The following is a 16,779-nucleotide window of genomic DNA, read 5'->3' on the forward strand; positions in this document are numbered from 1 at the left end:
TTACCATGTTTAGAGGATGAGAACAACCCCAAGAAAACCATCCCAACCGTGAAGCATGGGGGTGGAAACATCATACTCTGGGGGTGCAGTTCTGCAAAGGGGAGAGGATGACTGCACCGTATTGAAGGGAGGATGGATGGGGTCATGTATTGCAAGATTTTGGCAAACAACCTCCTTCCCTCAGTAAGAGCATTGAAGATGGGTCATGGCTGGGTCTTCCAGCATGACAATGGCCCCAAACACACAGCTAGGACAACTAAGGAGGGGCTCCGTAAGAAGCATTTCAAGGTCCTGGAGTGGCCTGGCCAGTCTCCAGACCTGAACTCCATAGAAAATCTTTGGAGGGAGCTGAAACTCCAAACTTGAAAGATCTAGAGAAGATCTGTATGGAGGAGTGGACCAAAATCCCTGCTGCAGTGTGTGCAAACCTGGTGAAAAACTACAGGAAACGTTTGACCCCTGTAATTAATTGCAAACAAAGGCTACTGTACCAAATATTAACATTGATTTTCACAGGTGTTGAAATACTTATTTGCAGCGTAACATACAAATAAATTATTAAAAAAATCATACATTGGGATTTCCGTTTTTTTTTTTTTTTTTTTTTTTTAGATTATGTCTCTCACAGTGGACATGCACCTAAGATGAAAATTTCAGACCCCTCCATGATTTCTCCAAGTGGGAGAACTTGCAAAACCGCAGTGTTCAAATACTTATTTTCCTCACTGTATATATATATATATATATATATATATATATATATATATATATATATATATATATATATATATATATATATATATGAGCTTGTCATGTCCACGACAATAATGAATATATGAACATGTGTGATACGCAGCAGATTAAGACCATGTATTTTTTTTTTTAATGTCCAATTATCTCCACCATCATGCACATCTTTATATGGGGTTTTACCACTGTTATTTATATATATATATATTAGTTGTCATTTTTGTACGCTTGCTCTACAGGGCTAATGTAGCTCTCGGTGTACCCTTATGATATGTGCTTTTATGTACTTTAAACAATTTCACACTAATAAATACAGACACTCATTTGTTACGTGTGACGTGATTTGTTTATTTATTTTTTCACTGTCCTCCGGCTGCGGAGGACCTAATGTATTCACTTGTACCGTTCGTGGAGAATCCTATACAAAATAAAAAACATATTTGTACCGTATTGTAATTTATAAGACAATTAATCAATGCAGGTTGTCATATATATATATACTTTTATAGTAAATGTTTTATTGTCTTCATTATTTGTAATTACACCTCAGGTTTTACTCGTGTTTTTGTGCAGGCATATGTGAAGACACCTTCTTACCCAGAGTTTTAGCATGACCTCTACTGTAGTTGAAAATATTCAGGAGCGGAGGTTGAATCTGTTAAATTTTTTTTGACGATGTGAGGAGTTTTATGAAGAACCGGCAACTTCTTGAAAGATAAATTAATTCCTTTCTTGCGTAAATATCGCAAAAAGTTCTTATGTGCTCCTCGTGGCTTGGTTTGTGCCTCAGTGTTGTCGGGGTTGAGTCAGTTTCAGCTGCATTGCATCAACATGGTGAGTGTCAGAGAGAGAGCACGAAACACAGTCTTTAACTCTGATTTAACGACAGAGCACAAGATGATTTATCACCAGGATGCGTAGAACAATGTTATTGTTTCCGTTGTGGGTTTAACAGTATTTTCTTTGGTTAACCACAACGTTAGCTTAGCCTTTTAGCCGAAGCATGTGCATGCTAGCTGGTTAAATATTGTCTGCAGATTTATGTTGACAAGGGTAAAACAGAATGATGTTCACTTGTATGCTATTTTGGGTGTATTCACGTCCGATTTTGCTGTAGACGAGGATGTCAGCCACCATACAATATTAGCATTTCAGTCAAGTGCAGCAGAGTACATTGTTGGGTCGTGTGGTTGTCAGTTTGACTTCAGGGTGCCCTTAAAGCAAGATTTAATAATGTGGGTAAAAGTGACTGTTTGGATGAAATCTTGAAAATTGATTGTTTAAAAGAATAAAGGGATTCTGCAACTGGATTTGTTCACGTAACCCAGTTGTCTTTGATCCCGATCAAACATTTGCTTTGTGTTGTTCAAACCTTTTTGATAAATTTGAGATATGTTTGATTCCAACCAGTTTCAGTGTCTGTGGTTATAATAAAAGCTGTTGATTATCAGTCTAGACACTGGCCAGGAAAAAGTCAGGTCTCAAAGCGTCAATGCACTTCAGTGCACAAATGACCTTGGGTCCTGTTTGGCAGCTAACCACCCAGGCATACAACTGTTCCATCTCTACCTCTTGAATGCACCCTAAAAGCTGAGGTGCTTGCACACTGAATAGTGTCTAGAAGTGTCCATAATGGCCAGAATGTTGACATTTTCTTGTGGTGCACAGTGCAAGTAACCATTTATTTGAAACAAAGTTATAGTTACTGTGATCCTCCAGGGTGACCTAGTGCAAAAGATATTGAGTTGCCATCTTGGGTCACTGGATAGGCCTTTCACAATAATTATCTTAATTTCAATTTCAATTTATTTTTGTTTATATAGCGCCAAATCACAACAGAGTTGCCTCAAGGCGCTTTCGACTATTTAATTAAAACAAAGCATCACACTGGACCACTTACCAACGTATTGTATTATAGACATGGGAACTCATGGCTAAAACTGTAGAATCACCTAGGAGTGTGCAACATGGTGATTTTAGATCACAAACTATTAAAATCTCTGCATGATCTGTCTTCACCAGTTGCGGCTGCTGGTCTTTCAAAGAGGGGAAGCTCATTGTTGGCTTACATAATAAAATTTGTCAATTTATTTATATGTAAATTTAGCAGCCGTTCTGCTTTGTGTAAGCCTGATCCCGTCAGATTTCAGAAGTTAAGCTGTGCAGGATCTGGTTAGTACTTGGATGGGAGACCTCTTTGGAGCACCAGCGGCTGTGTGTGTTTCTCCAGGTAAAACTGGAGTTGCGTTAGGAAGGGCATCCGGTGTAAAACCTGTGGCAAATACCAGTGTGGCTCTGGTTGTATCCGCTGTGGCGACCTCAAACAAAAACATGGGCAGCCGAATGAACAACGCCATTTATATGTAAATTCAAATATGTAAAATGGTCATTTCACAGTTTATATGTTTATTGCACACAGTATTTTATGATGGCACAATCACATTGTAACACAAGTATATTATTAATGTTTTAAATGAAAATATCAAAAATTTCAAGAAGCACATAGAACCTTTATTATTAAACATACATAACAGAGTCTGACTGTTTCATGACACCTTGCCCTTTATTGTTCCATGCAAATGTTATGTTAAAGATTGGCCGATGTTGCCATATCTAGTAAGTTCCTTCGGCTGCTCCCTTGTTTGCACTTGGGGTCGCCACAGCAAATCCAAGGTGGATCTGCATGTTGAATTGGCACAGGTTTTACGCCGGATGCCCTTCCTGACGCAACTCCACATTACATTTTTATTATTTTTGTTTATATAGCGCCAAATCACAACAGAGTTGCCTCAAGGCGCTTTCGACTATTTAATTAAAACAAAGCATCACACTGGACCACTTACCAACGTATTGTATTATAGACATGGGAACTCATGGCTAAAACTGTAGAATCACCTAGGAGTGTGCAACATGGTGATTTTAGATCACAAACTATTAAAATCTCTGCATGATCTGTCTTCACCAGTTGCGGCTGCTGGTCTTTCAAAGAGGGGAAGCTCATTGTTGGCTTACATAATAAAATTTGTCAATTTATTTATATGTAAATTTAGCAGCCGTTCTGCTTTGTGTAAGCCTGATCCCGTCAGATTTCAGAAGTTAAGCTGTGCAGGATCTGGTTAGTACTTGGATGGGAGACCTCTTTGGAGCACCAGCGGCTGTGTGTGTTTCTCCAGGTAAAACTGGAGTTGCGTTAGGAAGGGCATCCGGTGTAAAACCTGTGGCAAATACCAGTGTGGCTCTGGTTGTATCCGCTGTGGCGACCTCAAACAAAAACATGGGCAGCCGAATGAACAACGCCATTTATATGTAAATTCAAATATGTAAAATGGTCATTTCACAGTTTATATGTTTATTGCACACAGTATTTTATGATGGCACAATCACATTGTAACACAAGTATATTATTAATGTTTTTAAATGAAAATATCAAAAATTTCAAGAAGCACATAGAACCTTTATTATTAAACATACATAACAGAGTCTGACTGTTTCATGACACCTTGCCCTTTATTGTTCCATGCAAATGTTATGTTAAAGATTGGCCGATGTTGCCATATCTAGTAAGTTCCTTCGGCTGCTCCCTTGTTTGCACTTGGGGTCGCCACAGCAAATCCAAGGTGGATCTGCATGTTGAATTGGCACAGGTTTTACGCCGGATGCCCTTCCTGACGCAACTCCACATTACATGGAGAAATGTGGCAGGGGTGGGATCTAATTATATCATAAGCTTCAAAACACTGAACCATTGCCTCATATTGATTCAGTGGGTCAAAACACATTGTTTCTCAGTCACTAATTTTCATCAATAAAATACATCAGCGACCATTAATTATTACCACATATACATGGCTAGACTTACAATCATGAATACTTTGATGTTGTGTTGCGAACGGGACGTTAATTAACATGTGATGACCTTTAAACATTAACTTACTGAAGAATGAAGCAGAGTAGGACTTAAATGAAAGTTGAGTAATTCGATTACAAAAAATGTTTGAGGCAAATTTTGTTCCTCGAAGCTCCATTTAACGTTGTAGTACATATGCCAGGCCTGTGTGTGGTGCAGTAACGTCCCCAGAAATAAAAACAGAAGAAGACTAGAGCATGTGCATAAGCCCTGTAAACACTAATCAATTTAGCACCTAAAGCTACAGCTTTCCAACGTGACACACAGTAAAATAACGTCTTTTATGAGAAAGACAGTCCACGCTGATCATCTGAAATAGACTTACTGCGCATTTAAAGGGGGGCAGTGTGTTTGTCTATTTTTAAAAAACACACAGTCCACTCTACGTGGGGAGTGATTATTGACCCAGCGGCCGGGTACCCACAGTCGAAGTTTGCTGTTCACCTGGTGGCCGGCTGCTGTCTCTCTGTGTCCGGTGTGAGGGGCTCAGCACTCCCCTCACACCGGGCAGAGAGAGACGGTTCCGTCCCTGGCCACACTGACAAACACTCTGAAAGAAGATCCTCTCAGCAGAAGTCCATTCTTTCTTCAGTGCTTTTTCACCAACCTTAAAAAAAAAAAAAAAAGGTTAAATTTTACAAGTTGGGGGAGAAAAAAAACAAAATAGAAGGTAACATCCCATCACCATTTCAGCAAAATGTCAAGACTTTGGTGCAGCGACATTGTGCCGTTGCTTAGTGAGAGCCTTGGACAATTGATGTTTAAAAATGCAAAAGTACTTTTAATTTGATTAATCGGTAGAATACTTGATTACTAAAATAATCGATAGCTGCAGCCCTAAAGCAGAGAGTATCTCACCTGGATCTTCTCACCCAGTGTCTTCTCTGGTACCTGATGCCTACTTCTCTGTCAATGTTCCTGGCATCCAAATCACCAGTTTTGTCCGTTTCTATTGTCTTTCCACAGATTCTGACTCATTTTGTTTGCTGCAGTACAGTTTTTTTTTTTTTTTGGTACCACTGTATGATATGATATCTAATGTGCTCCTTTAAAACAGACTGATTTATAGCTCATGCAAAACACTTTCACATAAATTTTAAAATGCATGAATAAGCAAAAATGTGCAAATTAATTCTCACGTCTATATCTCAGAATAGCTATCAATCAAAACGGGATTCAACCTTTCGACTGATCATCCAATCATTGTGTGGAGGTGTAGCCTCCAGGTCAGCCCACAGCTCTATTCAGGCCCAGAGACGCTGAGCATCCGGGGCGGGACAAAATCGTGGCATTTATCTAGGGCCGAAACGATTAGTCGAATAACTCAAATAATTCGATTACAAAAAATGTTTGAGGCAAATTCTGTTTCTCGAAGCTTCGGTTAACATTGTAGTACATATGCCAGACCTGTGTGTGGCATTGCATTGTCTCCAGAAAAACAAAAGAAGACTAGAGCCTAACAGCTAATCAAATTAGCAACGATAGCTACCGCTTTTCAACACGACGCACAGAGTAAAATAAAGCCTGTTAAGAGAGAGACATCCACGCCATCTGACGTCCATCTGAAATAGACTGACTGCGCATTTAAAGCGAAGCAGTGTGTTTGTCTATTTTTAAAAAACACATGGTCCGCTCTCCATGGGAAGTGACCTGTCGGCCGGCTGCTGTCTCTCTATCCACTCTTTCTTCTGTGTTTTCCTCAGACTCACACTGAATGTTTTTCCTTTTTAATTTTCGCTTTTTTGGGCAAACTCAGTAACATAATAAAATAATAATTTTAAAAAACTGACTGCGAGGCTTGTATGGTCAACCTCCAGCTAAAAAAAAATCACGCAGGGACCCAGTCCACCAACTTTTATAACAAAACTTAAAATGGTTAAATTTTACAAGTTGGAGAAAACAAAGCAAAACAGAAAACCTCATCCCATCGTCATTTCAGCAAAATGTCAAGACTTTGGCGCAGCGACATTGTGCCATTACTTAGGGAGAGCCCTGGACTATTGATGTTGTTTAAAAACGCAAAAGCTCTTTTTATCCTATTACTCGATTAATTGCCAGAATAATCAATAAAATACTCGATTACTAAAATATTTGGTAGCTGCAGCCGTACATTTATCCAATGACCGTCGAGTTTTGAGGCAATGAAAAGAACTGTTCCATGCAGTCCCAGTCCCAAGTGAATGGACGCTCGGCTTCTACGGGCAACTGCATTGACCACAGACCGTATAAGAAAAATATTTATGAGAAGTTCACAAAATCGAGTCAGTCAATTTTGTGATAAGTAGGTGATTCTGAAAGAACTCGTCTTCAAGATGAATGTGTTCTAACACATTTGTAGTCAATGAAATGTCAACAAACTGTACATATTTAACCATTTATTTATTTATTTAGACATTTTCGGGGAAGCTGAGCTTCCCTTGCAGTCTTAGAGAAATCGCCTCTAGTCTTCACAGAGAGGTCATCAGAATTGTGTTCCAGTACATGTCCTGCTGAGCTGCACCCCCCCCTGCACCCCCCTTCTATTGGTGATCCAAGCCTGTGACAAACCTCATATTACCAGTTTGACAAGCGGCATAGTTTGCAACAAAGATAAGGCTCACACATCGAATGGTAAAATGAAAACTTTTTAACAACTTCAAAAGAAAGCCCAGAAACATCAACGAGGGTATCACCCACAAGTATGTCAGCTACAACCACAACTAGAAGATGCACGGACAAAACAAATGACTCTAATAGCATCATTTGAGGAAAAACACTCTGTATGATAAGTAAACACTGATGCAGTAGCATTTTGCCAGGAGAATATGATTCCCATAAAAATAGTGGAAAATGAAGGTTTCAAAAGACTGAAAGCAATAGCTCAGCCGCACACTTCATAACCAGTGGCGGCCACAGAAAATGAATGAAGGAATTTATTCAGCACACACAGACTAAAATAATAAATTAACCTCACAGCAAAAACAAAGAAAACAATCCGACAATGTGCCCATGTGTCCGAAACGGTGTGGTTAGGGGTGCAAATATATTGTATATGTTTTAATTCCTTGTGTGATGTCATGTGATTGTCAGATTATTATACCAACAGATCAAGGGTGTGGGAACTTGCACATAAATGTTATTAGCTGACGACGAAGGTGTCATTTATCTGATTTTTTTTTTTTTTTTTTTTTTGACAGGCGGCATCATCCATTGTTTGAATCACCTAGCCTGAAATAGAAACTGGAGTTCAAATGTCAAGATTCCAGGGGCCTCAGTTATAACAGTGGCACAAAAGGGGACCTAAAAGATGCGCACTCCCATTTTAATGCAAACATTGTGATTTATAAAAATAAACAAGACGGCGAAATGTTTGCATATGTACATAAACTGTGACCAATGCGTATGAACTTTTTGTGAGAGGGTTTAAATGCGATTGACCACATTAAACATATGATGCTGCGTGTGACTGAGTCATAACTCTTACATTTAATTCCACACATGACAAATATACATGTGCGGTTTAAAAGCCCTTTCGGTTGCTCCCTTGTTTGTACTAGGGGTTGCCACAGAAAATCCAAGGTGGATCTTATTTTAAAAAAATCATACATTGGGACTTCCGTTTTTTTTTTTTTTTAGATTATGTCTCTCACAGTGGACATGCACCTAAGATGAAAATTTCATTCCTGACACAACTCCACATTCCATGGAGAGATGTGGCAGGGGTGAGTTTTGAACTGGAAACCTTCTGCATGAAAACCAAGTGCACTAACCGCTTTTCCACCACACCTGCCTGTACATGTACTGTTTCATAAATTAAAAAAAATAATAATGCTGTCATTAGATGCAATAGTGAGTCATAATTATTCCAGAGTAATTGTTCCATTGCTGACTGAAGTCTAAATCACACATTTAATAAATTATCTGTGCACCAACTGACTGAGGCCTCTGCTTTACGAGCATATACATACTGTATGTACTTTTGGAAGATGGGAGTAAATGCTGCATCCATCCAATATTAATGTGTTTTTAACTTTTTGAACAATATTTGTGACCTAGGCACGCATATCAGTTGACCTGAGATATAACATAATATAAAATCTTCATTATACTGACTTTAACTTAAATTGGCTCACAGTGTAGCTCTTAAAATAGATTAAAAACATATGACAAATCTTGCATTATTTATTTTATTATATTTGGCATAGGCCCATTGATGTCTGAGAAGGGCCCATTATATGGAGAAAATGACCCATTAGGTCAGGCACTGAGGGGCCATTAGCCTGTACCAGCCTTTTGAAATGTATATTGTTGACTTTGGATATTTTTTCCACATTTCAGTTCCAGTGTTGAATATTCTTGAGAATTAAAAGTCCCTTGCTCTTTGAAAGGATGTAGTTGCATTTTTATTATCGACAAAAAGACAAAACACTACCACATTTTCAAAAGTGCAAGCAAAGTTGAAGTTAAATCAAATATGTGCTACAACCTGAACATTCTTGAACATCCAATTTGAATATACAGACCACAGGGCCTACAAAATAATAATAATAAATAAATAAATAAATAAAAACACACAACACACTCATGACAATCAGTTCAATCAAGTCCAAAAGTTTTCAACGATCCATGATAAACGATACAAGGTTGCCACAGTTTCAGAAACCCATCACCCCTCCCTCTGAGACCATACTTGATTTTTTTCAAGATTAAAAAAAAAAAAAAAAATCTTTCAACCATAAATGGATGGGGGACATGGAGCTTTCCCGGATGATAATATTCTGCATCATAGTAGCAATGAGGTAAAGGCATCCGCCTGAAAGTTAGTAAAGGACACAGTGGGGACTCCAGGAACTCCAAAAATAGTGATCAGTGGAGACGAGACTCCAGTCTGACCCCAAGAATATGAGCTATAACATTAAAATACGAAATCCAATATGGTTTAAATTTGGGGCAAAGACAAAACATATGCCTTAAATCACAGGGGGAGGAGGTGCATCTATCACACAGATCAGAAACATTGGGATAAATTTTGGATAAATTGGACTTTGATAAATGCAGCCTGTGTACTACTTTTAAACTGAATTAGGAAATGTCTTGCACAGGAAAATGACATCTACGACACTATCCCAGAAACCTTCCCCAAACTCAACCAAATTACTCGTACAGATAATTTTATTGACTGGATGATTGTCCATTGAAAGAACAAGATTATATATCTGCAATATAAGAGCTGATGTTTAGGGGGCTGAGTGGGGAACTCCTGAAAAATGGTAGATGCACAATGTCTAATTTGAAAAAAATTGAAACAAATGAGATGAGGTCAGGCCACAGAAGGAAGTCATATTTCAGTTCAATTTATTTAGTTTACAGCTGTATGCAAAATGTTGGGCATCCCTGATAATTTTCATGATTTTCCTTTATAAATCATCAATGATTTATAAAGGAAAATTATGAAAATTGATCCATACAACCAATTGGTTGTCTGGATCAGAAATTTCAGTTAAATATATCATATAGCAGACAAGCACAGTGATATTTGAGAAGTGAAATGAACTTCATAGGATTTACAGAAAGTGTGCATTAATTATTTAAAGAAAATTATACTAGTTCATAAATTTGGGCACCCCAACAGAAAAAAAAAATACATCAATATTGCAGAAATAACAGCCTCTAAACACTTCCTGTAGCTTCCAGTGAGAGTCTGGATTCTGGTTGAAGGTATTTTGGACCATTCGTCTTTACAAAACATCTCAGGTTTGTTGGTTTCTGAGCATGGACAGCTTTCTTAAAATCACACCACAGATTTTCAATAATATTCAGGTCTGGGGACTGAGATGGCCATTCCAGAACGTTGTACTTATTCCTCTGCATGAATGCCTTAGTAGATTTTGAGCAGTGTTTAGGGTCGTTGTCTTATTAAAAAGATTAATCCCCGGTGCAACTTCAACTTTGTCACTGATTCATGAACATTGTTCTCAAGAATCTGCTGATATTGAATGGAATCCATGTGACCCAAAACTTTAACAAGATTCCCAGTACCTGCACTGGCCACACAGCCCCACAGCATGATAGAACCACCTCCAAATTTTACTGTAGGTAGCAAGTGTTTTTCTTGGAATGCTGTGTTCTTTTTCAGCCACACATACCTCCCCTTATGTCCAAATAACCCAATTTTAATTTCATCAATCCACAGCACCTTATTCCAAGGGGGGAAGCTTTTGAAAATTCAAGGTAAAAATTGGCCATTCTAGGGGTACCCAAAGGGGAAAAGCCAGGTACGACAGCCCAAGTCCCTTAATCATGTCCAGAAGGCTGGGGAAGTTTGTTGAGTGGGCAATCTCATTCTGGGTTAGCCAGTACATGGCCCTCAGTAAGGCAGTCGGAGTCCGTGGACATTTTTAAGTCAAGACTTAAAACCTATTTTTATTCTCTTTCTTATGAGTAGTTTTTATTTTGTTATGTTTTATTCTTTTACTTATGTTTTTAATTAGGTATTTGATTTTATTTATTTAAATTTTTTTATGTTGAACTGTTCTGTGTGAGGCACCTTGAGACGGCTTTTGTTGTAATTTGGCGCTTTATAAGCTGATTAATTTGAAATTGAACAACATTTTATTGAGTCTTAAAGTAAATAAATATGAAATTGGTTACTGGATCCTTAAACTCTGGACATAATAAACTCTACATGGTGGATCCTTGATCTCTGGACATAAACAGAAATAAAATCTGTTAATTTTTGTCAAAAGCATTTCCTTTCAGACAGTATTATTGGCATGAATGTATTTCCATACCTATGAGCTGAGCTCTTGCAGCTGCGCTGCAGGTCAGGTTTATAAAGAATGCAAGACGTCTCATTTTGGGAGGAAAAAACGTTTTAGTCGATTGTAGTTTGTCTGCATTGCAATGTTTGTAAGAGGTGTCATTTTATTTAAAGCGGCGATTCGTTTTGAAGTTATTAATTCCGAGCGGACTCCATCTCGGCAGAGAGCCGCGCAGCGTTTAAAGCTGTGACAACGGAACGGAGGACGATTCTCGTTTCTCGACTGCAACAAGACAAGAGTCCCAGTTAGTGATTTTAATCCACACAAAAGGGACTCATGATATTTTAATGGCTTTGAGAGGGGTTAAGAAGTGGACTTACCATTTCTGAAGGGCAGTGAATCAAAGAGCCACGAGCCATTGAATCGAAGCATTGCTTCGCGCTGCAGAAACGGTTGATTACAGACGCTGTATTGAAAATCGTAACGGTCCAAAATTATAGCGTAATGGGCTGTAATGCAAGTTTGCGCTAGCTAGAACCCTGATGACAGTATTTATTTAAAATACATAAAGTATATTGTTTGAATTGCATAATAATTATGTTACCTATACAAGATAAATGGCATAGGTAACATAATTATTATGCAATTCAAACAATATACTTATGTTCCTGCAAATACTAATGTTTCTCTCAGGTGATAACAGGACTCCCTCATTTTAAACAGTTCCTGCACATGTTGAGGCAAGAGTTTATTTTTAACTTTATACATGGTCTGTATCATAATATAATCAACCAAGCCCCAAAATTTCAAAATGTGTAAGCAAGAAAACAGTGGGTTTGTTGGCTCATGATATGGTTTTTATTTATAACTCTTACAGCTTTCTTTTGTAACAGAAATATTGGGTTTGTGTTTGTTTTATATGTGTTTCCCCAAACCTCAATGCAGTAGGTCATGTTTGGCACAAGAAATTAATGATACAGCATAATCAACGAATGCTGGGAGAGGAAGTATTGTGCTTTATACAGAATCGTGATAACTTTTGACATTTTAGATTTAACATAATTAATATGTTTTTCAACTTAATTTATCATCGATAAACATTCCAAGAAACTTGGTTTCAGTTACTATTTCTATTTCAGCATCATTCAATAATAAGTTTCTGCTTAAATTTCTGGGTTTATTTCCGAATATAATGCATTTTGTTTTACCCAAATGAAGCGATAATTTGTTTGAATAAAACCAGCATTTAAATTTTTGTAGTTCCCTCTCCATCATGTCCAGGAGCTGTCCCAAATGGTCCCCACTACCAAACACAGTCGTATCATCAGCAAACAAAATACATCTCTCAGACTTGGAAACCAAGCCTATATCATTAATATACAACAGAAACAGTAACATCCCAAGGACTGAACCCTGGGGCACCCCACATGTAATCCTCAAAAGTTCAGAATTTGTCCCCCAAAATGGACACACTGATACCTGTTGCGTAGCTAGCTATCCAGTCAGGGGCCAGTCCTCTAATACCGTACTTCTGTAATTTGTCCAATAGTAAAGTGTGATCTATGGTGTCAAATGCTTTCTGCAAATCAAAGAAAACTACAGTGTATTTCTTCTGCTGTTCACTGAATATGTGATGTTTAGTTATGAAATCGTTCAACCTCTTCCCAAATATCTTTTCCAGAATTTTTGAAAACTGTGGTAACAGTGAGATTGGCCTGTAGTTTGAAAAGTCATGTTTGTCTCCAGATTTGAATAGTGGTATCACCTTAGCCATTTTCATTTTGAAAGGAAATTTCCTAATCATCAATGACAAATTACAAATATAAGTCACGGGTTTAACAATACAATCGATAATATTTTTATCAAAAACATATCAAGGTCATCACTGTCACTTGATTTTTTGACCTTTTAGCTTATGAACTGTGTTAATAATTTCATTTTCATCTGTTTCTTTAATATACATTGAGTCCAGAGTTGTATTAATTCTTTTGCTGTTGTCCAAAGAGCACATTTTTGAGGATACAATTGAGTTTGATTTTTTTACCCACATTAACAAAATAGTTGTTGAAATGATCGGCAATAACTTTATTTTCTTTTACGAGTCTGTATGAAAATAAGATGGATAATCTTTAAGAACTTTTTTCTTTTTAATGATTTCATTTAAAATCTTCCAAGTGCCTTTAATGTTGGTTTTATTTTTTCCCAATAAATTGCAGTAATACTGCTTCTTACATGATCGCATATTAATTTGTTTTTGTATGTCTTATATTTTCTTTCATTTTCTTTTGTTCTGAATTTTATAAACTGCTTGTACAAAAAAATTTCTTTTTACATGCATTCTGGAGTCCCTTTGTAACCCAAGGTTTATCAGTTTTCTGCATTTTTCCACTTCTTATTCCACTTCAGAATTTATGAATTCTGTTGTTTGTAACTGACCATGAGGATTTAGGAAATCTATATTAAAGTCTCCACAGACAAATAAAAGCTTATTATTATTTATTGTGTTGTATATTTCAGTCAATTTATCCACGAAAATATCTATATTTGACCACAGAGCTCTATAAAAACAGCTTATAATTATGTTTTTTGATTTTTCACATTTAATTTCCACTGTAATACATTCCATAATATTTTCCAAAGAAAATGACATGTTTTGTATAATTTCACTTTGATAATTTGAACATTCATAAATTGCCACACCACCACCCCATTTTTCATCCTATTTGTGGCAAAAAAAAAAAAAAAAAAATCATATCCCTCAAGCTGAACAGAGTCAACCAGCTCCTCTCTCAGCCAAATCTCAGTAATTGCAATAATAGAAAAATGTTTATTAGATATATTCAAGCAGTCCTGAATTTTTGAAAAGTTCATGAGAAGACTTCTACTATTAAAATGTATAATGGAGAAAATCCCATTTGTCAAAGAAAAATTCTTCAATTGTTCTTCAGTAACTTGTTTACAGTGATGAGTAATATTTTCACGAAAAAACAATCGGAATCAGTGTTATTTTCGATATTATGAAATCTATATTCGGTGTCTTCAAAAATTTTTTAATTGAACTCCTGTGCAGGAGTAAGTTGTGGTAACTCGGTTGTCATATTTAATGAAATGTAATCCACAGACCAAGAAAAGCAATATAGCAAAAATAACTTCCCGGTGTAAAGCGAAACATGGTGTGGAGTCTCTCAAAATTAGTCCCTTAACAAATGGGGGGAAACAATCCTTATTCAAAGTGTTACAACTGACTCATATTCCTAATGCGCAATCCTCTGGCATTTTCAGGTGCATCCTTCGGTTTGATAAAAACCTTACAGTTTGTGACCCAGACTGATTTTAGTTGGCCCTGTTTTTTTAAGCAGCCTTGCTTTCCTGGTGATGTCCGCATTATTTTTAGTAAGATGTTCATTGATATAAACGTTTGTGCCTTTCAACTTCCTTCCCTGTTTAAGTAGTTCAACCTTGTGCCTTCTATTGCAAAATGAATGATGATTACTGGAGTGGCTGACTTGTCGCGGGTCGGCAAAGTGTGACATGCTTCGATATTTTCGTTGTTAATGTCGGTATGTTTACTATGGAGGAATGCAGTCACCTGTTCCTCTGTGGTTTCCTCATGACCGCCGTCCTCAGCAGTAACTCCCCTTACCGCCTGTGAACAGGACCCCGGTTTGATTTTTAATCCAGAGATGATATCGTTCATTCTTGAGTACTGCTCCAAATCGGACACCCAATTTTCCAGATATAAAATTTTCTGTTCATATTCAGTATTTTGTTGCTTTAGCTGTTTGATTTCTCCTAGCAGTTCTGTGATGATGTGGTTCTGCTTCATCAAAGAAGCCATTTCTGCAGATAACATGTTCATGGACTCCTTTAATTCGTCCATGTCTTTTTGAAGATTTTTAACAGCCATGTTCCTTACGCGACGCAGTAGATCTTGATTAAAGATGAATGACACTACTGCAGTTCCCAAACTTCCGAAAGCTAGCTCCGGCAGGCCTCAACGAGCCTTGGGCATGGCTGGACAACTCTGACGGGCCGCAGGGAGTCTCGTGCCTGGCAGGGCACCGCTGATGGGCCGCGGGCTTATCTGGACACCTCCAACGAGCCGTGACGAGCCTCCTGCCTGGCTGGGCTCCTCTGACGGACTGCGACGAGCCGCGAGCTTAGCTGGACACCTCAGACAGGCCGTGACCAGCCTCGTGCCTGGCTGGGCACCTCCGGCTGGACGCCTCCGACGGGCCTCAGGACTAGATGGAGACACCGCCCTGGCTGCTGGCCCTGCCAGTGGACTCCGGACGCGGGGCGGGCTGTAACAAACAGTACAAACACCGACCATCTGATCTGCTGCTCACTCGCTCCTCTGCTGCTCACTCCCACCCTGTCCCATTCCCGTTGAACGATGCACAGAGACACTATCTGCAGCAAGATCATGTTGTAGGTCTTTGGAGCAGGTCTGTGGGTTGACTATGACTGTTCTCACCATCCTTCATATGATTGTCACATGCTCCAGTGCTCATGACCATAGATGAAAGTAGAAACAAAGATTGACCAGTTGATCGAGAGCTTTGCCTTTTGGTGTAGCTCCCTTTTTGTCACAACAGTAAGGTAGAACGTGTGCAACACCGTCCCTGCTGTACCGATTCTCCAGCCAATCTCCCGCCCCATTGTCCCCTCACTTGTGAACAAGACCATGAATTGCTTGAACTGCTTCACATGGGGTAAGACCTCATTCCCTACCCGGAGTAGGTAATCCATCGGTTTCCTGCTGAGAACCATGTCCTCAGATTTAGAGGTGCTGATCCTCATCCCAGCCACTTCACACTCAGCTGTGAACCGATCCAGTGAGTGCTGGAGGTCGTAGGCTTATGAAGCCAACAGGACCACATCATCTGCAAGAAGCAGTGATGAGATACTGAGCCCACCAAACTGAAGACCCTCCTCCCCCCAACTACGCCTCGATATCCTGCCCATGAATATCACAACCAGGATTGGTGACAAGATGCAGCCCTGGCGGAATCCAACCCCCACCAGAAACGAGTCAGACTTACTGCACAGAACCCAAACACAGCTCTCAGTTTGTGAGTACAGAGATTGGATAGCCCTGAGATTGATCTTAAAAAAGAAAAGGTGTTATCGTCCACAAAATATGGTACACCTGAACAAAAATGTGGCCAACCAGAACTGTTCTATAGACAGAACACTAGGGTTATATTAATACAATAACATGCTTTTGGAGGGCGGTATGCATTTTCAGAGGCCCGATGTCCATGCCCGATGTCCAAAATGACAGATATTCGCCCTCGTCTAACTCGGGCAAATATCTGTCATTTTGGGCATTTTCTGAGAGGGACTCAGAAAATGCATACCGCACGACAAATACATGTT

The 16,779-nt window shown here is 38.6% G+C and overlaps 1 protein-coding gene across 2 annotated transcripts in view; it reads left to right on the plus strand.

Annotated features, from left to right (window-relative positions):
• The first annotated feature begins 1,371 nt into the window (after positions 1–1,371).
• tmem161b (transmembrane protein 161B) overlaps positions 1,372–16,779 on the plus strand; it is an 87,924-nt gene continuing 72,516 nt past the window's right edge. Inside the window, exon 1 of one of the 2 annotated variants that reach the window (XM_034170090.1) lies at positions 1,372–1,584. In XM_034170090.1, the coding sequence (XP_034025981.1) occupies positions 1,582–1,584 (3 nt within the window). In that variant the 5' untranslated portion in view covers positions 1,372–1,581. Of the gene's footprint in view, positions 1,585–7,322; positions 7,426–16,779 lie in introns of those variants that run through there. The other variant, XM_034170091.1, reaches the window with a different exon arrangement.

The sequence above is a fragment of the Thalassophryne amazonica genome, chromosome 5 (genome assembly GCF_902500255.1).
Source record: "Thalassophryne amazonica chromosome 5, fThaAma1.1, whole genome shotgun sequence".
Taxonomy (NCBI): Eukaryota; Metazoa; Chordata; class Actinopteri; order Batrachoidiformes; family Batrachoididae; genus Thalassophryne; species Thalassophryne amazonica.